The following is a 24530-nucleotide window of genomic DNA, read 5'->3' on the forward strand; positions in this document are numbered from 1 at the left end:
GAGAAATACTCAGTTCAAGTTTATTTTATTGTAACATCCATTCTGAATTGGGGCTTCAAGTAAAGCCAACTCAGCTTCCAAACAGCACAGTGATATTTGCCACAACCAAGAAATTGCATAACACCCCCTAAAGATGACGCCCCCCCCCCTCTTAACCTGACAGTGGGTCATTGTGGGCTGCTTTGCTCAGACTTCCTTCTTGGCCCCATTGCTACCCCACAAGAGTTTTGGTTTTGCTTTTTCAAAAAAGAAGTTCCTGCTTGCCCCTGAGGGCGGGACCTGGTCTGGCCTGGTTCCCAGTTTTCCGCTCTTTGCCCTGTTTTCCCTTTCGCAGAAGGAGGCATGTGAGAACCAGCCTCCCTTTCTAGTACTCGTCCACTCCGTCCATCCAGCTGGCGGAAGAATGGGGCTGGAGCTCTACCTGGACCTTCTGTCCCAGCCCTGCCGGGCGGTCTACATTTTTGCCAAGAAGAACCACATCCCCTTTGAGCTGAAAAATGTGGAGCTGTTCAAAGGTGAGGAGAGCCGCACATGGGCATGCATGGGGGGAGGGACTTTTCTCAGCTGGGGGGAGGATGGAGAAAGAGCCTCCTTCAGGGGGACCCCTTGGCTCTCTGGGTAACGGTTGGGTGACCCTTGCCTTGTTTGATAGATTTCATGGGGCCCATCAGAAACAGGAGGGGACTCTCCCACATGGTGATAGGAGAGCAGCCTGTGGGGGGGGGCAAACTGGAGGGAAGATCTTGCACTGGAAACCCTTCGTTATGCTGGTGCCTTCCTCTTGCCAGATTCTATCCTGGGGACCAAGGTGCCTGGCGCAGAGGCGGAAGCGGGGGCAACACCCCCATCAGGTAAGAGGAGCTCAGGTTTTATATGAATGGAAAACTGAGGTATGGTCTGCATGTGCAGAGGGGAGGGGTGTCCCATAATTTGGCATTCTCTGATTATTTTTTCCCAAATGGATGGAATGAATTTCAGTTCGGCCCCAGGCAGAACTGTGAGGTAGGACACCTCTTGACACCTCAGCAGAGAAGAGGAGAGTGTGAGGGCTGTTCACTTTCAGAGTAACCGTTGAGCACCTGCTCACAAAGTGTGATATTGTCAGGGATCTTCTCTTGCTGAGTTGCCTTAACTATCAGGAATCCGGCAGAATCTTCCCACCAGCAGTTGTTGGAAATGCCTGCCACTGTTTTCCTCCTTCAGGGCTTCAGGTGTGCATGGCGTGTCCTAACAGAGCCAGGATGACGCCCTGGGGAAAGGAGGGGGATGTAAATACTGTAAGTGCCTGCCCCAAACGATTTCACTCAAATCTCTCCTGCAGTGGTGCCAAGTTCCCTGTTTGCTATGCAAATACAACTTGAAAGGGTCCAAAGGGCCATTTGAGGTTGCAAAAAGAGCATTTTTCTGCACCCAAACTGGACGGGGTTATTCCTCCGATAAGATAAGCGACCTAGTTCTTGTACTTTGCCTCTGTGGCTGCTCAAACCACCTTTGAGTGTCTTATTCAGCACAGTCTTTCTATAACTAATCCCAGTCCAGGGCACTCTGGATCTCCTGTGACCTGGCAGCTTATAAAAGGATCTTTATCATATTTGCACTGCTACTGTTGTTTCTGGAGAGATTAGAGATGCTCAGAAATAAATAAATCCCAACATTCATTATTCACTTTCCAAAGTAAACCTTCAGTGGTTTCCTCATTCCTATCTTGCTTACCTACCCTCTCAAAGTCAGCTTGGGTTCCCAAAAAAAACCTGAGACAGGACAGCTCCTCCATACCTGGACATTGTTCTATGTGGTGGTTTTGACATCCCTGTTGTGACCCAGACCCAAGTAGGTAGCAACAAACTCAGTCCGTGATAAAATAAACTTTATTCGAACAGCTGGGAATTACTTCATTCCCAGCGTCATTCAACTCAAAGTAAAACAAAGGCCTCCCAAACACAAATTCTTCAGTTATCACAAACCTGAGTCCAATTAGGCAAACTGCCAAAGGCCCTTCCTGATAAATGTCCAGAATTCACCAAAACACGAAGCAGAGGATGCAGCTATAACGTTGTTTTCCGGCAAGCTGAAACACCGGTGCTGGTCTGTTATTAAGCCTTATGGGAGGGGCCCAATCATCTCTTGGCCCTACTCCCGTGTTGTCCTCTCTGCATGAGCTGCTCTTGCCTTTTGGCAGCTCTCCTCATGCGTGCATTAGGAACAGGCTTCTCCAGTTCCTCTTCCTCACTATTATCAGTCTGGAGGCTCTGGAGTCTGCACCTCACTTCCCGATGGCCCTGGCCTCACCTCAGCCTCATCGCTGTCCGACTCTGTTGCCAGCACCATAGGTTACTGATGGATCACAACAATCCCTTCCTGTGCCACAATTTCCAACAAATTTGATGGGCCCTAGAGTGAGCCCTCTTCTCATCCCAGTTCCCATTTCTCTTATGGAGTCTTCATGCTGGTATTTTCCCACATGCTGCCATCTCCAGAACAAACCTTCCTCTTTGAGTGAGCCGTGAAAAATGTGAGTCTGTGGGTAGCTACGAAGTCTGGAATAGGATGCTGCACTCACATTTGTAACTTAAAAGTTGCGAGTTGACAGCTATCGTATGCTGTCTGCTCAGCCACCTCCCTGGGTGGAAAAAAAAGTTGCCCCCATCCACCCATTTCTGATTCATATCAGATTTACTAGAAGAATCTAATTCTGAGATTATCTGACAGCATCCACAATTTTCTAGTCAATTTCAACTGCAGAAAGCAGAGTTCAGGCAGTTCTCACTTTATAATCTCAGAGGGACACTTGTGCAACTTATTAGCAATCCATCTAGCTGTAATTCAGAGAAGACTTGGGTAGAAGATGTCTGCTCTACACTCCAGACAGACATAGCCAGGAACTTAGCCTCTCTCAGGCCTCATGGTGGAATATCTGCTTTGACTTCAAGGGTCACAGCGCAAGGAAGGCACAAGAGTGAAGAAAGTCCCCATCTTGAAGGATGAGACCTTCATCTTGGCAGAAGGGTAAGGAGCGTTTCCCCCACCCCCGTTTCTCCTTGTCTAAAGCCATGTTTGGAGACCAGTGGGAAGAGGCCCAGCAGGGAACAAAGTAGCTGGGAGCATCTGCAGGTTTGGGGTCAGAGGACACAATAGTCAGAGGACACAACTAAAGACATTAATTCTGGAAGTTTCTTTTTATTTATCCCAGATAACAAGGTATTCATTCCTGAGTTTGATTGGACAGTGGGAGGGTCAGAAATGGAGCATACCTCTCTGTGGTACCTTATTTTACATGAGACATCTGGAAATGTTCTGGAGAACTTCAGTAGACCAGATGGACAATTGAAAGCCCAGAATACTTTTGCTTGTCTCAGTTGTTTCACCTTGGACAATCCACATTCTGAAGTGCTTTGATTAAGCCAGATGCTCAGTTGTGTTTTGCTCACCTGCTCCTCCTCTGCAGAAACTAACTCCTGCCTTCCTTTTGTGATCCTTTTGTGATCCTGTCCTCCTCGATTTCCATGAATCCGTGGTCAGTACGGCCATCCTTTTGTATTTGAGTCGCAAGTACAACACCCCAGATCACTGGTACCCATCTGACCTACAGAAACGAGCAAAGGTGGATGAATACCTATCGTGGCATCAGTCTAACATCAGATCCAATGCTCCCAAGACAATGTGGATTAAGGTGAGAATTTGAAGAGGATCTGGAGATTTGGGAAGCCTCAGTTTGACCCAGAAGATTTAAGATCTGTTTCCAATAGTTGAAACAGATTAAGATGACAAAATGGCCAATGCTACAGGCAGTTGGATAGGTTCTCTCCCCACATTCCCCCCTCCTCCTATCTCTATCCTACTACAAGCTGCCATGTGGTTCAAGGTCAAATGTCAGCATTCGCAAGCACAGTAGTTTCTTATCCAAAGGAGGGACCTCAGTAGTGAAAAGGGAGCAGGCCTTTTGTTGATCATCCATCTATCCATCCACTTTCAGAGGAACACCACAGTTTGTGACCTCAGCAGCATGAAGTGGCCACTGCTAAGAACCTGACCCCAATCTTCACCTTCCCAGGTGGGCCTGGGCTGCTTTTTGGTAGGGATGATCAGTCTCCTCCCTCTGGTGCAGGTGTTGATCCCTCTGTTCACGGGCCAGCCGCTTCCGCCAGAGAAACTGCAAGAGGTGATGGACGGGCTGGCCACAGCGCTGGATCAGTTTGAGGGGTTGTTTCTCCAGGACAAGCCCTTCTTGGTGGGCAGCGAAGTCTCTCTTGCGGACCTGGTGGCCATTGTGGACCTCATGCAGGTGACCCCGAGGGTGCTGGGCCCTCATCCTCCCCTGTGCCTGATTGCCCTTCAGTGGCAGAGGGCCAAAGCGTCAAGCTTCTCAGGAAAGGAAACTCACGAATGAAGCAATGGAAAGACCCAGAGAGGGATGGGCATGGTGGGGGGGAGAACATCCAATGAACTACAGGCTAATGAAGAGGGGGTTCTGATGATACGCTGGGTCCTTCCTCTCAAAGGTGCAATGGGGCTTTCTCAGGTTCACATTGCCTGCCCTTCCAGATAGACCAGACTAGGAAATCCAAGGCCTGGCTTGCTAAAACCACTGTTATCGTAAGGTGAGAGGGGCAGGATTTGGTGAGTCTGAATGAGCTTCCCACTCCCTCCCTTTGTCTTCATGACAACCAGGAAGGGTCTCATTTCAGACTCTTACTCAGATTATAATCCTAGCCTGGACTAGTCAGATTTCTTCTCTCTGGCCATTTTCTCCTTTTCCTCTGCCCATTGCACTCTTTGGCTTATGAAAGGGCATCACTAGCTGCCTGCAAAAGGGGTCCCCTTCCTTCCCCACTGCAGGAGCAGCCTCCAGGCAGGGAGACCTGCATCAGAGCAAGCCCAGATCTGATGGGATAAGAAGGGAGGGGCACAGGCACCCTGGGGGACCAGAAACAGGTTGCGGGGCCTGAGCAGGTTCGGTGGCACAGGCTAGAGAACCGACAGACCTCTCTGTGTGGAGAGCCCTGATCTTCTGCCAGCTGATCTGATGTCGCCATTTGCCAGCCTCTGCATTTCCTTCCGTTTCTGCAGCCTGTGGGCGTCGGATGTGACATTTTCAAGGACAGGCCCAGACTGGCAGAATGGCGCAAAAGGACAGAAGATGTGATCGGAAAGGAGCTCTTCCTGCAAGCACATGAATTGATCCTGAACATTAGTAAACTGAGCACCATCCAGATCGATCCACAGCTGAAGAAGCAACTAGCCCCTGTTTTGTTAAAGATGATGAGATGAGTAAAGGGATTTCAAAAGAGAGGATAGCATGGCTATCTCTGGGTTTGTTAACTTTTCATTTAGAATTATGTCTACAAGAAGCTATCCTGGCAAAAGCCCCATCAGGCATCCAGCAGCTGTCGCACAAGCTCCACTGTTAGGCTTGAATCTTCCTGATCCTTGGAGACTGGCTCTCTGCCCACCAGGACAAGCTGCGAGGTCCCCCAGACCCTCTGCCCAGACCGGGGGTCTGCAACCTTAAACACTCAAAGAGCCATTTGGCCGCTTCCCTTTTCAAAAGAAAACACCAGGAGCCACAAAACCTGGGTGGGCATGGCCAACTCAACGTCACTCCCACCTAGTCTCATGACACACACACCCCAGCCACACCTACCCAGGTTTTGTGGCTCCCTGTGTTTTCTGTGGGAAATAGGTCTCTCGCTCTCGCTCTCTCCCCCTCCATCCCTCCCTCTCATTTCTGTTTTTCTCTTTTTCCTCCCCCTCCCCCTCTCCTTTCTTTCTTTCTTCCTTTCTTTCTCCCTTCTCTCATTTATTTCCCTCTCTCCCATTCTCTCCCTCCAGCTCTCTCATTTCTCTCCCTCTCCCCCTTTTCTCTCTCTCTCGTTTGTTTCTTTTTCCTCTCATTCTCTCCATCATTTTCCCATTTGTCTCCCTCTTTCTCCCCTTTTCTCTCTCTCATTTCTCTTTCCCTCATGTTTTTTTCTTTTTCCTCTCCCTCCCTCCCTCTTTCTTTCTTTCTCTTTCTTCTCTCTCTCATTTGTTTCTCTCTTTTCCCTCTCTCTCATTTTCTCCCTCCATCATTTTCTCATTTCCCTCTCTTGCCCTAGCACCCCTGGGGTTTTCTCCGCACTACCCACAATTGGCTGCTTTTTGCGATTCCTTGTCCTTTGCGGGCATCTCAGCGCCAGCCGCAGTCCCCTTTGTGTCAGCTCAGGAAGGGAGGAGAAGCTGCCGCCGCTGCCAAATGCAGGGAGGGAATTGCTCTGGCTCTCCTACGCAGCGCGGCCGGCTACTCACCTGTGCATGCAATGGTGGCAGTGGGAGGAGGAGTTGCCATTACCACCGCCACGATCCTGGGCCAGTAGGGTATCCTGCTTGTGTGTGTGTGTGTGCACGCGCAAAAGAGAGATGAGAAAGAGAAAAGGGAAGAAAAGGCTCCAGCAACCCTCCTCCTCCCCCTCCTTCTTGCAACCCCCTGGCCAGCTATGGCAAGGCCAGGAGAACGTGCACAAGCAGGGAGACTCTCCTCAAGCAAGTGGCCGGGCTCGGCCAAAGCGCAACAAAGGTGTGCATGGGACAGGTGGGTACTTGCTTGAGGAGGCTCTCTACACTTGTGTGTACCCTTCCGGCCTTGCCACAGCTGCCCAGTGGGTCACCACACACACATAAACACACACACACACGGCTTTCATTGAAAACATCCTCCAAGCAGCGAAAGTCCCCTGTTCATGTTTTAAAGCTGCAGCTGGGTGCTGCGGGCCTGTCCCCTTTCTGTCATCCCATCCTCCCGGATCCCATTCCAACCCTGTCAGCCCTTGTGTTAGCAATGCCAGTGTCTTGTGGCGGAGAGCAGATTGCGCGTCTCCCCAAGCTACCAAGGCACACCCAGCACCAAGGGCTGGAAGAAGCTCCAGCAAGAGTGAGGCACCGGAGAATCTGCTCCATCCACTTCTCCATCCCTCAGCATCACCGTTACCTTCTCAGGCCAAGTGAGGGCGACTGGGAGGGGAGGGCGAGGGGCGCCAGCCAATGGTGGGATCACCTGACAGAGCCACAGCAGAGGGCCCAAAGAGCCACATGCAGCTCCGGAGCCACAGGTTGCCGACCCCCAGCCCAGACAAAGGAAGCTCATTCATTCAAACCTTTATTGTTAGAGTACAACATGTGTACAATGAGATTGGCTGAGCCTCCCTTCGTGCACCCCCAACAGCCCAATACAACTCACAGTGAAAGACAGGGGGAAAAAATCCCTAACCCAGTGCCAAATTGTTGTTGTTAGTTGCAAAGTCATGTCCGACCCATCGCGACCCCATGGACAATGTTGTCCATGGGGTCACAATGGGTTGCGATGAAGTAACCAAATAGTTCCTATTATTTGTATTTCTACTTGGAGAAGCACCATATTATAGTGGTTAAGGCACTGGACTGGTTTGAAATTTTTTAGTTTAGTGTATCACGTGAACCCAGAAAAACAAGCGAGCATAGCAGCCAGATTAGCTGTGCTACTGACTAAAAACATGATTTAAACTGATGACTGGAGGGGAATTCACCTTAAGGAGAGCAGAGACCCCCAAATGTTTCAGTAAAGCCACAATTTCTATTGCTGATTTCCCATTTCTTGTGGGAAGGGGATGACAGTGACAAGCATGCCTCTCCTGTACCATGCATATAGCTCAATGTCCCTGGCAGCGGAAGGGCCCACATTGGCTACTGCTGCCACATCCACTGGGCTCCATCCCGCCCTGGACAAGGAGGGATGCCAAGCCCCCAAACCTCTCACGCCCCCAGCCACGAGAGCAGCCACAGCTGTGGCCTACCTAAGGGCTGCCCACCAGGTGGCTCTGGCAAAGGCCTGGCCTGATTGGCTACAGGGCTGCTTGTTCCGTCAGCCAATCGGATGCCTGAGGTTTCCGTTGGTTCCGCCCACTCGCGGCTGGCCCTCGCAATGGTGCTGGAGCTGTACCTGGACCTGCTTTCCCAGCCTTGCAGGGCAGTCTACATCTTCGCCAAAAAGAATAACATCCCATTCATGATGAAGCCTGTTGAGATGCTGAAAGGTGGAGTGGGGTGGAGTTCCCCTGCAAGCCCCCTTTTCTCCTGCCCCTCTCCTTCCCCCCGATCTTCCCGAGGCTCCCTACCTGGGGATCCCCTTAAGGCTCCCCACCACCTCCAGGAAGTTTCAGAGGTGATCAGCAGGGCATGAGGGACGTCTGCAGGCATCTTCCCAGTTGGTAGAAACAGGCTTTGTGCCTTGACCATGCTGGTGGGGGGGGGCAACATTCTGTCCTCCCCATGGAGCAGACTCTAGCTACCCCATCCAGAGGCCGGCCCTGTCTGAGGCACCAGAGGGGCAGACAAGCCATCGGGGGTCTTCCCGCCCTGATGCTTTCACGGAGTCCTCTTGAGCACAGACATCACAGTGGAAGCCAAAGAGAAAGGGCTTCCCCTCAGCACCTCTGGAAAGCCTGGAGGCTCTGGGAAGAGAAACAGTGGGAGGCGGCCCATCTGAGATTTGGGCCCTCAACCCAGCCGGAGCCCCTGCTACACCCCACTCCTGGCACCCAAGCTGCAAGCTCTTAGTTTTGGGGACTGAGCCCAGCTAAGGAGCGGAGGGGAGGGTTTGGGTTAAGGTTAAGGTTAGTTAGTTAATTTTCTTTTTGGCTGACGTGGTTTATTAATGTTAGGGCAACACTTCACTGAGGAATTTAACAAGGTGAACATCCTAAGAAAAGTGCCTGTCCTGAAGGATGGAGATTTCATCTTAGAAGAGAGGTGAGGACTCCTGATGAAGAGGTGGAAAAGCAGCTGGATTTGTGCCCTCCAGCTGGAATAAGCCCGGTTGCAACTGGGCTGATGACAGCAGTACCTGCAGCTTGAGAACCAGAAGTGTAAGAGGTCCCCTCCAATTTGGGGCCTCCTGGACCAAAGGGTCGGTTCCCACAAGCTCTCTGGCTGCAATGCTAACTGGGTTCCAGCCAACCAAAAGCCAGGCCGAGGCCAATGGGATGAAATCCTGGTCTGCTTCTGCTAATTCCAAGGAGGGGCTGCTCAGGTGCATAGGAGGGGGCTGCACATGGCAGCAGCCATTGTGTACCTGGCCAGCTGTTGCAGCAGAAAGCCTGGCCTTCCCTCCAGCGAAGCCACAGCTCCGGGATCTGGGCTGAGCATGGGAACTAGGCAGAAATGCTCAGCCAGGTGTGCTTTGCTTTGCCTTAGCAAGGCTGAGAGATATGCATGGAAGGCATGCTTGGACACACAAACACACACACACACATACACACACCAAAGGAAAGAGTGTGACTGCCTCCCACTGGGGCAATTTGGGCTGACGCAACCTCCCAAAGAGAACAACCAAAGACAGCCAAGAGGACTGAAGGGCAGTGCCCAGAAAGGCTCTGGGATGGCTCCCCTTCTCTTGGAGCCCAAATCCAGCTGAGGGCACTGAGGGGATGGGGGCCAAGCTTGCAATCGGCTAGTCCCAAAGAAGGAAGAGAGTTCAAATGCCTGGCTGAATATAATGGATGGGATTTCACAGAGGAATGGCAGGTTCTGCTGTAGCAAGGACAATGACCTGGCATCCAAGCAGCCCCCACCCCATGCTCAGCATGTGCGGCCACAGCTAAAGGCAGCATTCTGGGAATACAGTGCCCATTTAGCTGGCACACAGGAGGATGCTGGGACAGGCAAGGCTGGCAAGGACATTTGGGGCCGAGGGGAGGGAGAGGTCTATTAGTGGGGGGAGCAGTGGGCTCGGTCTATGTTGCCTCAGAGGAGCAGGAAAGGCAAGGCAAGAGCCTGGCTAGCAGAAGCAGCATCCCAATGGCGGCAGCTGTTGGCCGGCAGAATGGGTGACCTTTGGAGCAGAAGGTTCTGTCTGGCCAAAGAGGCAATTGGATCCTGCCCTGAATAGTAGGTTGGGCTGGATGATCTCTTAAGTGCCTCAAAGCAGGCAGTCTTTTTCCTGCCTTGGCTCTTTGTCTTCTGCTCACCAGCACAGCCATCCTTCTCTACCTGACCCGGAAATACAACACTCCCAGCTACTGGTACCCGCCCGATATGAAAAAGCGAGCCCGTGTGGACGAGTACCTGGCCTGGCAGATCAGCACCATTCGGGCGGGCACATCCAAAATCCTCTGGCTCAAGGTAAGACTGGGCCTCCTGCTCACTGGCAGTGCAGCCCAGACCCCCACCCCCGCACTGGTCCTGCACAGCCTCCCAGGAGGGGGAGGAGGCCTGGCTTGGGGAGGGGGCACCTGGAGATGTTTTTCCCACCAAATCCACTGCAGGGGCATTAGAGGCAGAGACGGGGGTGGGGGAGGCATCCCCATATAGACGACAGGGAGCCACAGGGCAGCAGCGGAGAAGCGACCTAAGCTTGGAGAGCTGCATGTGTCCCAGCCACTTCGGTGATGGCTGGCAACTCAGATTAATGAAGCCCGTGCAAAGGACACCCTTGGCAATCAGATCATTGTGGGGGGGGGCGTTGTGTGGCAGCCCAAACACACCTTCGTGCTGACATGTCAGTGTGAGGACCGAGGCAGCAGGGGCCCAACCCCAACCCTGCTTACCCCTCCTGACAGCAACTCCTCAGATCCCCTGGCACTCTCCTCAGAACAAGGGAGACACCAGGAACCTGGCAAGAGCCTCCTCAGGACCAGCCCTCAGGGTACCCCATTCCCAGCCCAGCCCTCCACAGCCTCCCTTGGCGCCTGCCTGGGTGAAGCTGGACCCCACTCTTCTCCTCCTTTTCTGCATGTCTCTGTGGGGCAGGTGGTGATCCCGCTCTTTGTGGGCCATCAAGTGTCCCCAGAGAAGCTCTATGAAGCAATGGAGGAATTGAACCTCGCTGTCCAGAAGCTGGAGGACAAATTCCTGCAGGACAAGCCGTTCCTCATTGGCCCAGAGATCTCCCTGGCCGACCTGGTGGCCATCGTGGAGCTGATGCAAGTAAGCCCCCCTGCCCCAACAGCCAACCTCCAAGAAGAGACTTGGGGTCTTCCAAAGCGGACCCCTGCCAACTGCTGTGCCTCCTCTAGCCCTTGGGAGCCGGCTGCGACATCCTCGAGGGTCGCCCCAAACTCCAGGAGTGGCGCAAAAGGGTGGAGCTGACATTGGGAAAGGAGCTCTTCATGGAAGCCCACAACCGGATCCTGAACCCCCAGGAACTGAAGAGCATCATCATTGACCCGCCCCTGAAAGCGCAGATGAAGCCCCTGCTCTTGAAGATGCTGAAATAAATATGGGAATATATCAATAGGGCTTTCCCCCTCCCCCTGCTCGATCTCTCCTTGCATCCTCCTCCCCAGCCCTGGTTTCAGGTTTGGCTTCCAATGATCCTTGCTCCAAGCCCCTTTCCTTATTGTCTGGCTCACCTCAACCAGGGGAGGCACTGGAATAATTCCGGTTGGCATAAACATATTGCCAACATTGGGATGGGGTGGCGGTTACTGAGCAACTGCCCACCTCCCCAGCTATCCTGTAGAAGCCCAGATTCTGAATGAGGGCGGCAACACAGGTTCAGAAGGAATCAAGTACTTTTGCCAACAATGGATAAATGTTAGAACTGCTGATTATTCATCTTCAATTGTCCACTGTTCACAATTCTTTAGGAAGTGTATATTGTAAAAGCATAATAAAGAATAAAATCCATTGATAAATAAGATAAAATAATTGTAATATTAAATATATACCACGTGGAACAAGTAGCTCCCAGGTTCTAACTCCAAAAGATTTTTCCAACAGCTGGGAATGGAAGCCTCAGCTGGCCTAGGAAGCCTCTCGGCAAGAGCCTCCACCATGAAAAAACCCCTTATCTCATGGGATGGGGGCATCTGGGCAGGTGCAGAGACCCTGAGCCAAGGCAGCTTTCAAGGCTTGGGACTAGGCCAGGGAATGAACCGGTCTGATCTTCCGCGTAATCAGATTGGCCAGATTTCTCCTGAGCCGATTTAGACGAACGAAAGCTTCCTATCATGCAGCAGCGATCCAAAGAGGGATTAACGTGGCAGTGGCCCCTCAGCCCAGCAGGGCCCTTGAGGAAATATGTGAGAGTGGACGTAGTCTGGCCTGTTTCAAAGCATGCCAAATGATGCACCTGAACCTTTAGGCCAGGAATGAGCTGTATCCCTCCCCCACTGCGCAAACTCCCAGTTTGGCGTAACCTTGATTCCTGGCAAATATTAATGTTGTGATTTCTGAAAAACGGTGGCATGGTTGCTAGCCAGTCTACAGCAGGAAACAAATGAAAATTAAAAATGCAACCCCCAACTCTCATCTGTGGCCTTAGGAAACAATCCCTGTCCATCAACCTCACCCCACCGTGCAGCTTCTCCCACTTTCCGTCATCCCCAACCCACCCCATCTTACCCTGAGTGTGCATTCACCCAAGCTATTAACCCTCCTGTTCTGCTGTGGTAGGCCAAGGTAGGCCAAAGGTATACAGGGGAAGGTATAGAAGAAGGATCTTCACAGGCCGTAGGTGGTGTGGTGAAGCTGATGACACAACACAGATGTTTTTTTCCACAACTTTGCCCAGAGCTCAGACTTGCTCCAGGCTGGGATCCCACTTGAATCTCTGCCTCAGTTATTCACTCTGGAAGGTAGAGATCTTATCACGAAGGGAGTCTGAACAGAGGAGACAGACAGAGCATGAACAAGTTCAGTTCTTTGGTTTATTTTTAATTTAGCAGTAAAGACCTGCACGGCGCCCTGCTTGGAGTTCTTATCAATCAGATATGAAGTTGCTGGTCCTCAGGAAAAAAGATAATTGCCTTTAAACTACTTCTACAAAAGAGACACAGGAAGGCACTTCATTGATTAAGCAGGAATCCAAGTATGACTGATGGAAAATTATTATAAAGATCAAACTAAAAAGATCAGTGGCTTCTGCAGTTAAAAGATCTAACTAAGCATTATTTTTAGAACACCCAAGTGTGACCCAAGAGACATTGTTGACTTAATTTCAAAGTCCTTTACCAAAGGTTCTTGAACAAACTTAGGAGTCATGGGGCAAGAGGAAAAATACTTTGGTGAATCAATAACTATAAAAGCTGCAATTAATGACAGAAAATAATCTTGCAATGGACCAAAATGGAGCCACAAAGTGTCATAACAAAGTATGCAAACAATACCCTGAATTTCACATGCTGTTACAATCCTGTTTAGGATTCTTCCACAGAGATCGGATGTTTCCAGTTAAGGAATGTGAGACATTATCTCTGATGGCTGCTGGATAAAGCAAAAGAATTCAAAACAAAGGACAGTACAGGTACTCCTCGACTCAGTAATTGTTCCAAGTTATAATAGCGCCCCCCCCCAGCTACTTAGGATCCCATTTCAAATTTATGGCCGCTGTAGAGCAACTGCAGTCATATGTTCTGATGACATTGCAGGGATGCTGCAGGACCCCCATCCCTGCCTATCTTCGCTCCCCCATTTGCCTGTGGGCCTTGCACTGCTTTCCTCTCAGCCTCTGGCTCAGGTGGCTCTGGGTGCAGTCCCAGTTCATCTCTCCTACTGGAACTGGCAAAGAAGCTGGGCCCTCTTTGCATTCTCTTACAGAGAGAGAACTAACTATATAATAGTAATAATACTAATACTAATATTTATACTTATTATTATTATTAATTATTATTATTATTATCATTTAATTTCTATACCGCCCTTCTCCTGAAGGACTCAGGGCAGTTTACAGCCAGATAAAACCAACCATAAATAAATTCAATACAAATAAAACCAGTATTAAAATATTTATTAAATTTGGCCCATAATTAAAATAAATTAAAACCGTAAAAACCCCATTAAAATTAATAATAATAGTAATAATTATAATAATCATAAAAATTATTATGCCAGTCCTGCATGGAAGAATAGATACGTCTTCAGCTTGCGGCGAAAGGTCCGGAGGTCAGGAAGTTGTCGAAGTCCTGGGGAAAGCTCATTCCAGAGGGTGGGAGCCACCACAGAGAAGGCTCTCCCCTTGGGGGCCGCCAGCCGACATTGTTTGGCTGACGGCACCCTGAGGAGGCCCTCCCTATGGGAGCGCACAGGTCGATGGGAGGCAAACGGTGGCAGCAGGCAGTCCCATAAATAAACCAGTCCTGAGCCATGGAGCGCTTTAAAGGTGGTAACCAACACCTTGAAGTGCACCCGGAAGACCACAGGCAGCCAGTGCAGGTTGCGCAGGAGAGGTGTTACATGGGAGCCACGAGCGGCTCCCTCTATCACCTGCGCAGCTGCATTCTGAACCTTCAAGGGGAGTTAATTATGGCTAACTATAGACTTCAAGATATTGATTAAAGGGATTTTTGATGGCTAAAACCCATAATAAATAAAATGGATTTGTTAAAGAGGATTCACGCAGACACACATCCTCCCCACCCACCCATGAAATAGCAGAGTGCCGCTCTGCTCTTCCGAGGTGTAAACCTGGAGTTGTTGGAAGGGCAGAGAAGAGCCTATGGGGGAGCTCAGGCCTGCTGAAGAGGGCAAGGCTAAGGGGAAAGGACCGTGCCCCTCCTCAGGGTCACCCCTGCAACCGGTCGTCTGACCTGTCCTCCCAGTTAGCAGGCAGCCCTTTGCACACCCGGCCACCGTCCCACCGGGAGGGAACCGACTCGGTCTCTCTGCGGCTGGGGCAAGACTGCGGGACCAAGGGGCGCAAAGGCTGGTCCCCCAACTCCCAGGAACCTCTGCCTGCCTTCTTTTCACACGCAGCCCGGCTGCCACCTGACGAAGCGGGGCCCAGCGCCTAGAAACCGGCGTCCCAGCCTGCCCAGAAGTCTTTGGAAGCCGAAACGCCGGTTACGCCGAGGCGAGTCCAGGGCCAGGCACCTCCGACGGCGCTTCCTTCTCCCAGGGAAGCCGGCTGGGCCCACGACTCCTTCCACCCCCGCATCAGTTCCCTTCATTATATCAAATTAATATTATTGATGCATATTTTTACTTATGTATTTTCTTCAATACATGTTTGTATGACAATTGTTTGTGTATACAGTTGTGACAAAAAAAAAGAAAGAAATAAAAAGAATCCGGGAGACTCGCGGAGAGGCCCGCCCGGCCCTTTCTTTCCCAGGCTGGAAGGCGCCCGGGGAGCCTGGGCAAGCCGGAGGAGGTGCGCGGGGTCGGGGTCGGGGGGCTGCGGGGAAGCGAGGGGCGGCCGCCCCCGTCCGTCCACGGCTGACCCGCCCGTTTCCCCGCGCTCCTGGCCGCCCTTCCCCCCCTCCCTCCCCCCCTCCCTCCCTCCCGGCCCCGAGGCAGAGGCGGAGGCGGTGGGCGCAGCGCTTTATTGCCGGGGGGGGGAGGGGCGCCCGTCACAGGAAGGTCATCACCGTCCCCTTCTTGCCCACCTGCCAGGGCTCCAGCGGCTGGAAGCGGATCAGGATCCTGCGGGAGGAGCGCAGAGTCAGAGCCGGAGACCCGCCGCCGCCCGCCCACCCGCCCCTCTCGGCTCACCTGTCGGCGCCCAGCCCCAGCTCGCGGGCCAGGAACTCGGCGAAGCGCGCGCTGTGCGTCCGGTTCTGCTCGGCCGAGCCCACCGCGCCCACCGCCCAGACCGAGAGCAGCGCGCCCGGCGCCGCCGAGCCGCCCATGGATAGCGCCAGCTCGCCCTTCACCGTCGCCGCCACTCGCTGCGGGGAAGCCTGCGGGTCAGCCGGGGAGGGACGGACGGGGGGCGGCCGCCCCTCGCCTCCCCGCAGCCCCCCCACCCCGACCCCGCGCACCTCCTCCGGCTTGCCCAGGATGGCGGCGGCGGCGGCGCTGAGCCGGGCGGGCAGGTCGCGGGGCAGCTGCGCCGCCGGCACGTTGGTCTCCAGCTCCACGAAGGGCATCTTGTGCGGCGCCCCGGAGGAGGAGGAGGGAATCCGCCGGCCCTGCCTCCCGCGGCGGGAAGGGCGGGGGCGCAGGACGCACCCTCGCCGGGCGGGATCGTTGCCGAGACGCTCCGCCTTTTCCCTTTAGGGTAAACTATCGCGAGCATCCGGAATCTCCGCCCTGTCGCTCCTTTCAATAAAAGAAGAGATTTCGCGCTTTCATGAAGAAGGTTAAAATACCTCAAAACAGACGCCCCGAGCGGCGTTTCCGAGGCCCTCCGATCTCGCCCGAGGAGCCGAACGCTGCGAGAGCGGCCGAGACCGGAAGGGGCGTGCCGCAGGGCGGTTGGGTAGCGGGCAGCCAATAGACGGCCGCCTTGCTGCCCGGTGGCGCGCCGGCTGCTGGGATCCCGGCTTCGGCCAGGATGGTCCGTGTCTCCCGGGGGGGGGCGGCGCGGAGGGGGGGGCGGGCGCGGAGGGGGGGGTGTCCCCCGGGGAGGCTCCGCGGCTGAGCGTTGCTGTCTCCGCAGATCCGGATCGCCGCGCTCAACGCCAGCTCGGCCGTGGAGGACGACCCCGAAGGGACCCTCAAGAGCCACAAGTCGCAGACCAAGGAGGCGCAGGTGACTCGCCCGACGGGCCTTGTGTGGCTCGCGCGGTTCCCCCGCCCTCCGTCCGTCCCCGGAGGCGGCCAGCCGGGCTCGCCGGTTCTGAGAGCTGTGGAAGCCTGTGGGCCTCCGGCGGAGAAGAGCCAGCTGAGAGGCGCTGAAATTCTTCCCTTTCACTTGGGGGGCGGATTCTTCCTCGCAGGCAATAAAGGCCCTTCTCCGGCTCTGAGGGCTCAAGGAAGCCGTGCTGGTTAAATGCCCAAACCCTCTGCTGAGGTCCGTCAGCCTGATAAACAGCAGTTACGTTGCATTGATCGTTTTTTAAATGATTGCTACCTATGAGTAGATACTGTCCCTGTGCCCCCAAGTGAGGTCAGCCGGGAGCTGCTTTTATAGATCTCAGGTATTGCTCTGGTTATTGATTATGTTCTCTGATTATATGTTACTGTAATCAGAAGCTAGATGGGGGGGGGATCTGGAAGAATCTCTTCCAAACCATGGCTCGTGGCTGTCCAAGATCACAGGTTTTAGAATAGATTAGAGCCTAAAAGGTTTTACTGTAGCTAACACATAACTCTAGAAAGTTGTGTAGTCTCCTAAAAATAATATCAAATAAAATGAGCCGCTTTGGTAAACAAATGCATTATTGAGAAAGTGATCCTGGTGGAAGATCAATAATAAAATCAGTAGAGAGCATATCTCAGGGTCTGAGAGGGGAGGGAATGGCTGGTTTAGCCCAAATAGCCTTGGCCTGGTGAACAGATGCGATATATAGGATGAGAGACGTGGTTGTCTGCTTGCTCCTTGCCACCAGAATATCCACTGGACTCTCTAAAGATGGTTTTAAAAGAGCCTGTGATTGATTTAGTTATGTTGAAAGTGTAAAATGAATGGAAAGTATGTATTCATATGGTATTGATTTGTTTTAGTAAAGATTGATAATCCACAACTTAAGATCATAATGGAGTCTGCCCATCATGATTATAAGTCATGACGGCTACAAAACAGGATGGCTATGTGACTGACCAGATTTTCCAGCCATTTTGCAGCAATTTGTTAAGTGAATGTGATAGTTATAAAGTGGCCACTGCAGTTGGTAAGTGAACACTGGTCACAGTTTTGCCAAAAATAGGAAGTTAACAAATCTGAGCTGTAAGTAGCTCCCAGGTGGGTCTGTTGCAAGGACAGTTGTAAAACCAGGGCTGTAGGAGATTATCAGGTTGAGCCTGGGGAGGAGGGGGAGGGAGGTGTCAAACTCATCATCAATTTGGAGTCTACGCCCCTGTAGATCTGGGTCTGGCCAGACTTTTATCTGGCATCAAATTGCCTTGTCCATTAGTAGTTTGGATTCTTGTGTATAGGTAGCATAAAATAAATTTGTAATACTTTCAAACTCTGTCCTGATTCCTGATTTCTTATACCTGTACAGTAGTGCTTGAAAGTTTGTGAACATTTTTGAATTTTTCTGCATAAATATAACTTAAAATGGGATCCTAAAATTACATAAAGAGAACCCATTAAACAAGTAAGCCAAAATATATTTTACTCAGTAAATGAATAAGTAAAATGGTTTTGTCTCATTTATTTAATTGGATTCTCTTGGTTTAAAATGTGTGGAGAACAGACCATGTGTAGGTCATATATAAGAAGAAAAAATGACAATTCAAAAGGATCTCTGCAAACTTTTAAGCATGTCTGTATTCTGGTTTACTGTCTATGATAGGTCCCCAAGCCCCCAGGCCACGGATCAGCACTGGTTTGCAGTGCCCCAGAAACTGGACTGCACAAATGAGCAAAGCCCCATTGGTGCACACATGGGATGCAGGTAGTGCGTGAAACCACACCCCTCCGGTCCACAGAAAAACCTCTCCCAATGGAACCAGTCCCTGGAGCCCAAAATGTTGGGGGCCGCTGCTCTATAAGATTGTTCATATGGTGATACTAAGATATTTTGGTTTAGATATACAAATATACTTTTGAACTGTACCCCAGATTTGGAATTTACTGTATGGATTTATCCAACTTGGAACAAATGAAGCAGACCATTGTTCTGTATTGGGAAAAAGAGCTCAGAATCAGAATAAAGCTGGAAGGGACCTTGAAGGTCTTCTAGTCCAGCTCCCTGCTCGAGCAAGGGATCCTATACCATTTCAGACAAGTGACTGTCCAGTCTCTTCTTAAAAACCACCTGTGATGAAGCACCTACAACTCCTGAAAGCAAGTTGTCCGACTGGTTAATTTTTCTCAATGTTAGAAAGTTTCTCCTTAATTCCAGGTTGTTTCTCTCCTTGATTAGTTTCCATCCATTGTTTTTCCTCCTGCCCTCTGGTGCTTTGGAAAATAAATTGATCCCCTTTCTTTGTAGCAGCCTCTCAAATACCGGAATACTGCTATCATGTCCCCACCCCCACCCCCACAGTCCTTCTTTTCTCTAGACTAGCCAAGCCCAAATCCTGCAACTGTTCTTCATATGTTTAGTCTCCAGGCCTTTAATCATCTTAGTTGCTCTTTTTTGCACTTTTACCGAAGTCTCAATATCTTTTTTGTAATGTGGTAACCAAACTTGGATGCAGTGTTCCAGGTGTGGTCTTATTCAGGGTTTGTAAAGCAGTATTAATACTTCCCGTGATTTTAATTCTATGCCTCTGTTTATACAAACCACTGTATTAACTTTTTTGGCTGCTGCCACACACTTCTGACTTATGTTTAAATGATCATCCACTAAGACTCCAAGGTCCCTCTCATAGTTACTGTTTTTGAGCCAGGTTTTGCCTAATCTGTACTTGTACCTTTGGTTTTTATGCCCATGTGTAAAACCTTGCTTTTCTCCACATTAAATTTCATTTTGTTGGATAGGACCCATCGTTCAAGTCTGTCAAGATCTTTTTGGATCCTGAGCTTGTATTTTGGAGTGTTGGCTGTTCCTGCCAGCTTAGTGTCATCTGCAAATTTGATGAGCTCCCCTTCTATTCCCCCATCTAAGTCATTTATGAACATATTGAAGAGTACTGGGCCTAAGACGGAACCTTCTGGTATCCCACTGCTTGCTTCCCTCCATGTAGATGTAGTTAGTACCATTAAGAACTACTTGCTGAGTACTCTTTTGTCAGCCACTTACAAATCCATCTGATGATGATGTTGTCTATCCCACATTTTTCTAATTTACCAAGAAATAGGTTGTGGCCTATTTTGTTAAATGCCTCGCTGAACCACAGCATACCATTCCTCGATCTGGTATGATTTGGGGGGGGGTTTTGTGTTGCTGTCTTGCTAAATATGGGGGAGGTCTGCAAGAAAATTCAGAAGATGCCCAGCAGTTGAAAGAAGCAACTGAGCCTCCCAGGCACCTTCTCTGAACTAGAGTGAAGCCTTGAAAGAGTTCCACTCAAAACAGCCCTATTGCCAAGACTCGCAGAAGTGTGTGTTTGTTCTGAGCATGTGTGCATCTTGTAAAGCTGCTTAAATTAATGTCTTCTTAAGATTTCAGAGTTGTAGGAGGCTTGTTCTTTTTTCGGAGTTGGGTGTTTAATCAAGCGCACTGTGTCTCTGGCTCTGTAGGAAGCAGAAGCCTTTGCCCTCTATCACCAAGCGTTGGACCTTCAGAAACATGACCTCTTTGAAGAATCGGCCAAGGCCTACCACCAACTGCTGGAGACTCGTCTGTTGCGCGAAGTCAGTGAAGAAGGGACTGCTTGATGTGGTGGGGGAGCTTCTTGGTCTAATTGGGAGGTGGCATCTTTGGCTCTGCTGCCACTGAAGATCTCTTAGTGCAGCGGTCCCAAACCTTTCTGACTTGGCCCAGTGGGGGGAAGAGGGGATGCTTCTGTGTGAGTGGCAGGCGCACACACTACTCCATTTGTGCAAGTGGGGGCGCACCCAGCCACTGCTCGCACAAATGGAGCTGCAAGTGCCCGCTGTTTGTGAAAGTGGAGCTGCGCGCATGTGCTCGCCTGCCGCTCTTGGGCCTGGTTCCCAACAGGCTGTGGCCCGGTAGTGGGCCTTAGCCCGTGAGTTGGGGGGGCCCTGCCTTAGTGGGTTGCAATCTGAAGAATCTCTTTATAACCATTGATAATGTAGGAAAAACAGGAAGCTTTATTAGGGACCCTTTTCAGAAGCTAGTTAGCAGTGATGTTTGCAGAAGGGATAGTTGGGAACTGATCTATACATCAGAACCACTATTAAAGACATTGGCTTTCCAGGTGACGGGGTGGCCGTTGATAGTCCCAGCCAGAAAGAAGCAGGTGGAGGATGAGAGATGAAGTGGCCTGGTGATGTCCTTCCCCAGCATAGCCCATTCCTGCGAGGACCTGGGGGCATCTGGGAATGTCTCTCCCCTGCAGCCTCACTGCCCGAACGGTTCTGGAAGGAGCTCTGCAGAGTTCCTCAGCTGCAAGGGCAGCTCTTTACTCCTGGAGGCCCCCCCCCCATTTCTGAGGCTTCACTTGTATGAACGCTTATGCAGCAGGAGTGGGGGCATGGTCTCGGATGTATCTTCAGGCTAAAACTACTTCAGGGATTCCCTATATGAGAAGATCAGAGACAGTTGCTTTTTAGAGTATTTTTCTCTAGGCCAATCTATTGATTTTCTTTAACACAAGAGAGAGACTGAGTGAGAGAGGGGCACTTATGGTCTTCGCTGGTTCCATGAGCAGAAAGGGGCACTCAGAAGGCACAATCAGCAACACGCTGAGCTGCTGCCTCTCCCTGAGGATCCCTGTTCCATAGGGATCGATTCATAGGGAGCTCCATCAGCAGGAGAGCGGGGCCGGTGAGCAGTCAAACAATCTCCAACCCCACATGCCATTTCTTTCCAATATTCGGCCATACATTCTCTTCCTGGTCTTTTCCCCAACGTCTGAACAAGAAGGGAGGTTTCTTGCCTTTTAGAAGCTGGTGGGTGTGTGGATGAGATGTTTCTATGGCAAGTTCCTCCTAGAACCTCAGATCCGCTTTGGGGCTTTGAAAGGCGAGTTCTCCTGGCTTTAGTCATGGCCGCAATGGATAGCAGGGCTTGTTTTATATCTTGAATTCAGGAAGGAACCATGAAAGGTCATTTGGTGATCTTTTAAATCATCATTACAGACAAAACATTTTCCTCCACTTCCTTCTGATTTTCAGGCAGTTGCATCTGGAGATGAGAGGGAGGGGTTGAAGCATCCGGGCTTGATGTTGAAGTATTCAACTTACAAGAACTTGGCCCAGCTGGCTGCCCAGCGAGACGACATTGAGACAGCTATGGAATTCTATCTGGAGGTGAGCCGTTGAGTGGATCAGTGCACCGAACTGTGCCTGAAACACTTATTTCCACTGTTAATTTTAGCTCCCCTCTCTCTACAAAAGGGCAGCTGAAATAATCCTACCAAAATGAATCCTTTGCCATGAACTGTTGGCTGCCTGCAATCCTGGGCTGCCGTCTGCTCAGTGCCCTAGAGCCTTGGGATGGGAGGGGGTGCAATCAGTGGGCAGCCTCTAGCCTCTGACGGTCCAGTTTACCTGAAGAATCTCTTTTGTGTTTCCCAGGCTGTGCTGCTTGACTCCACAGATGTCAACCTATGGTATAAAATTGGCCACGTGGCCCTCCGGCTTACTCGTCTGCCTCTGGCACGGCATGCTTTTGAAGAAGGGCTTGCATGTAATCCAGATCATTGGCCTTGTTTAGATAACCTCATCACCGTCCTCTACACCCTCAGCGACTACACGAGTAAGTCCTTCCTGCTTTTCTTAATTTAGAATTTCTTGTAGTGTTGGAGACAAGCAATCTTGGAAACTGCAAGTAAGAGGATTGATTAGAAGCAGTTCATAGCAGCTATGCATGCCTCCAAGTTATGAAACATGCTTAATATATGTCTATGGTGTTTTGTTTTTAAGCTTCTTTATAACTTAATTCCACAGTTAGAAAAGGACAGATTGATGGCAAAGTTTCTCTCCCTTTCTAATGATGCTCATGCAGAAGATGATTGTGTTATTTCTTTATTTATTCCTCAATTTCAGGGGAATCTAGACAACCATGATAAACATCTTGTTCAAATTTGCAACTATTAAAAACGTGACTTCAAACTGTCACAGTGTCCCTGCCATGTCCCAGGATCATGTGATTGCTATTTGCTTATTGGGGTTTCCAATAAGCAAAGTCAAGGAGGGAAGCTGGATTTACTTAATAATTACAGGAAAAAAGCTTGTAAAATTAGGCATGGCTCTCTTAATGAAAGTATTGCTTAGTAATGCAAGTTCTGATCTCAATTGTGGTTGTAAATCAAGGATCAGGATGGTTACCATGCATGGATCTCAACAATATGGCTAAATTTATTTTGTAACTTCTGTAAAGAGCTAGCACAAAGGAGTCTGGAATGCATTAACAGATGTCTTCTTTCTTTATTGATATCCTCAGCGTGCTTATATTTTATTTGCAAAGCGCTGGAAAGAGATAACTGTTACAGCAAAGGACTTATTATTAAGGAGAAGATCTTTGAGGAACAGCCGTGCCTCAGAAAGGACTCCTTAAGGATGTTTCTGAAAGGGTAAATGACTTTCTTGTTTTCACATTTGGTGTTACTCTGGAAGTTGTCACAACTGACCATTGTGAGATTGGCAAACAAACAGAGTGGCTCGCCGGGTTGAGGGAGTGTTTATAATAACCTTTCTATAACCTTGCAGATTGATGTGTTCTGCTCTATAAAGGATTAAATTTGTGCTCAAGATTGCAATATTTATCCTGTCTGAATTCAGAAATAGATTGGGTGTGAATTTGCAAATAAATCATGTACCAGGTAAAAAAAGCCTAGTGGTACTTCAGATATTTGATATTAGGGAAAATATTTGGTAGGTAAATAAAGGAACTTTTATTGATTCAGAAACCAATAACTTTATATTTAATTATGCATCCCTAATTCATTCACATGCATCCCATCAAATTCATTCATATGTTTCATGCTGTATTTTATTTCAAGATAATGATTCCATTAATATAATACAATTAAAATCATCCAGACATCATCTATGGCCCAGTAAATTGAACGTCTGCTGGGTTTTGCTTGGGTCTTCTACAAATTTCAGCTGGAAAGGAAAAAATTCTCTTCTCCCTGAAGATCTTGTGCAGTGGAAGGTTGACTTTTTTCTTCCTTTCTGTTAGCCAAAGCAGTGGACGTGGATTGTTAAGAGATGTTTTCAAAAGGCTAATTTATGGGGAAAGGACATCATTGGCTAAGTAGGCAGCAAAACAAATGCAAACTTCCAACCCACAACTTGTGCTGTGACCTCCGTTCTCACACCAAAGACATGTAGTTATGAATGTAAACAGGGTGTATTTAAATCCTTTTTCCTGCTAGACTACAGGGGTGGTGGAGAGGATCAGGATAAATGTTTGTAGAATAACCAAATCACAGAGTCGGAAGGGACCTTGGAGGTTTTCTAGTCCAAACCTTGCTCAACCAGGACACCTTATATACCATTCCAGACAAGTGGCTGTCCAGTCTCTTCTTAAAAACCGCCAGTGTTGGAGCACCCAACACTGAACATTTTGTGAAGTGTAGCAGCAGTGATGGGCTGGCCACACACCAGCACAAGGGCAAAAGATGGGCAGTGATGCAAGTAACTAATTTTTGGCCACTGTTCAGTTCCAGTGTCAGATTGTGACTACCGTGCTGATTTGCACCTGTCAACTGTTGCCTAAACTGATCCTCCTAGACAGGCACCAGTGGGATTGGCTGATGCTCAAACAACAGCAAAACTAAATAATTTACTTGCTGAAATCTGATTCTTTTTCAGTGACCTGCCAGTGTGTGATGTGCCCGTGAGTGCATCAGAAACACACATAATCCTGGAGGAAGCCCTGGAACTGCGCAGGAAAAGGCAGGCTTTGATGGCACGGAAGACTGAGCCAGATCTCAAGCTTGCCCAGCCCATCTATCTGTTCACGTATGTTTCTGTTCAGTGTCAGCTTATTACAAAGTTACACCATTTTGATAAAAAGCCAGGTTGAATACCATTTCCGCCTAAGACTTCCCCAACCAGTTCTTGCATATTAATACTTTGTGGGCGAGCCATGCCCTTTTTCTCTGGAGCCTCCTCTCGTGAAGATCATGTCTCCCACCATGGCACATACACACAGCGCCACCAGAATTTA

At 50.0% G+C, this 24530-nt stretch overlaps 4 protein-coding genes across 10 annotated transcripts in view; 3 read left to right on the forward strand and 1 right to left on the reverse strand.

Moving 5' to 3' along the window:
* Positions 1 to 307: 307 nt before the first annotated feature.
* On the forward strand, positions 308 to 5287 carry LOC131185875 (glutathione S-transferase theta-1-like). The gene is made up of 6 exons (XM_058158833.1): positions 308 to 515; positions 789 to 851; positions 2931 to 3006; positions 3520 to 3670; positions 4106 to 4282; positions 5068 to 5287. Exons 1-6 carry the CDS (start codon positions 404 to 406, stop codon positions 5266 to 5268), a joined length of 780 nt encoding a protein of 259 aa, XP_058014816.1. The 5' UTR covers positions 308 to 403; the 3' UTR covers positions 5269 to 5287.
* LOC131185874 (glutathione S-transferase theta-1-like) lies at positions 5275 to 12262 on the forward strand. 2 transcript variants are annotated; one of them, XM_058158832.1, is made up of 5 exons: positions 5275 to 6977; positions 8673 to 8760; positions 9981 to 10131; positions 10759 to 10935; positions 11025 to 12262. In XM_058158832.1, exons 1-5 carry the CDS (start codon positions 6560 to 6562, stop codon positions 11223 to 11225), a joined length of 1035 nt encoding a protein of 344 aa, XP_058014815.1. In that variant the 5' UTR covers positions 5275 to 6559; the 3' UTR covers positions 11226 to 12262. The 2 variants fall into 2 exon arrangements, 1 of the variants encoding a protein (XP_058014815.1); XR_009152238.1 differs by lacking the exons at positions 10759 to 10935; positions 11025 to 12262 and having other exon boundaries at positions 5427 to 8760; positions 9986 to 10046.
* Positions 12263 to 12639: 377 nt separating this feature from the next.
* Positions 12640 to 15959, reverse strand: DDT (D-dopachrome tautomerase). Its single transcript, XM_058158834.1, has 3 exons — positions 15711 to 15959; positions 15442 to 15617; positions 12640 to 15372 (listed from the first exon to the last, which is right to left on the reverse strand). The coding sequence occupies exons 1-3, from the start codon at positions 15816 to 15818 to the stop codon at positions 15300 to 15302; spliced, it is 357 nt and encodes a 118-aa protein (XP_058014817.1). The 5' UTR covers positions 15819 to 15959; the 3' UTR covers positions 12640 to 15299.
* A 133-nt stretch (positions 15960 to 16092) lies between these two features.
* The window catches only part of CABIN1 (calcineurin binding protein 1), a 75165-nt gene continuing 66727 nt past the window's right edge, over positions 16093 to 24530 (forward strand). For 5 of the 6 annotated variants that reach the window (XM_058158825.1, XM_058158828.1, XM_058158829.1 and 2 more), the window contains exons 1-7: positions 16093 to 16228; positions 16331 to 16423; positions 19967 to 20080; positions 21527 to 21661; positions 21929 to 22109; positions 22797 to 22926; positions 24173 to 24322. In XM_058158825.1, coding sequence (XP_058014808.1) covers positions 16226 to 16228; positions 16331 to 16423; positions 19967 to 20080; positions 21527 to 21661; positions 21929 to 22109; positions 22797 to 22926; positions 24173 to 24322 — 806 coding nt within the window. In that variant the 5' untranslated portion in view covers positions 16093 to 16225. Of the gene's footprint in view, positions 16229 to 16330; positions 16424 to 16628; positions 16812 to 19966; positions 20081 to 21526; positions 21662 to 21928; positions 22110 to 22796; positions 22927 to 24172; positions 24323 to 24530 lie in introns of those variants that run through there. The other variant, XM_058158831.1, reaches the window with a different exon arrangement.

This window comes from Ahaetulla prasina, chromosome 15, assembly GCF_028640845.1.
Source record: "Ahaetulla prasina isolate Xishuangbanna chromosome 15, ASM2864084v1, whole genome shotgun sequence".
Lineage (NCBI taxonomy): Eukaryota > Metazoa > Chordata > Lepidosauria > Squamata > Colubridae > Ahaetulla > Ahaetulla prasina.

What these genes read in the sequence shown, in the direction of transcription:
- LOC131185874 (XM_058158832.1), top strand. Translation starts at nt 6,560, where the DNA reads ATGGGACAGGTGGGTACTTGCTTGAGGAGGCTCTCTACACTTGTGTGT. An exon ending in CCGTTACCTTCTCAGGCCAA is followed by an intron (nt 6,978 to 8,672) that starts GTGAGGGCGACT and finishes TATTAATGTTAG; the next exon opens with GGCAACACTTCACTGAGGAA. An exon ending in CCAAAATCCTCTGGCTCAAG is followed by an intron (nt 10,132 to 10,758) that starts GTAAGACTGGGC and finishes TCTGTGGGGCAG; the next exon opens with GTGGTGATCCCGCTCTTTGT.
- LOC131185875 (XM_058158833.1), top strand. Translation starts at nt 404, where the DNA reads ATGGGGCTGGAGCTCTACCTGGACCTTCTGTCCCAGCCCTGCCGGGCG. An exon ending in ACCTTCATCTTGGCAGAAGG is followed by an intron (nt 3,007 to 3,519) that starts GTAAGGAGCGTT and finishes ATCCGTGGTCAG; the next exon opens with TACGGCCATCCTTTTGTATT. An exon ending in CCAAGACAATGTGGATTAAG is followed by an intron (nt 3,671 to 4,105) that starts GTGAGAATTTGA and finishes CCTCTGGTGCAG; the next exon opens with GTGTTGATCCCTCTGTTCAC.
- DDT (XM_058158834.1), bottom strand. Translation starts at nt 15,818, where the DNA reads ATGCCCTTCGTGGAGCTGGAGACCAACGTGCCGGCGGCGCAGCTGCCC. An exon ending in TCCTGGGCAAGCCGGAGGAG is followed by an intron (nt 15,618 to 15,710) that starts GTGCGCGGGGTC and finishes GCTTCCCCGCAG; the next exon opens with CGAGTGGCGGCGACGGTGAA. An exon ending in CTGGGGCTGGGCGCCGACAG is followed by an intron (nt 15,373 to 15,441) that starts GTGAGCCGAGAG and finishes CTCCTCCCGCAG; the next exon opens with GATCCTGATCCGCTTCCAGC.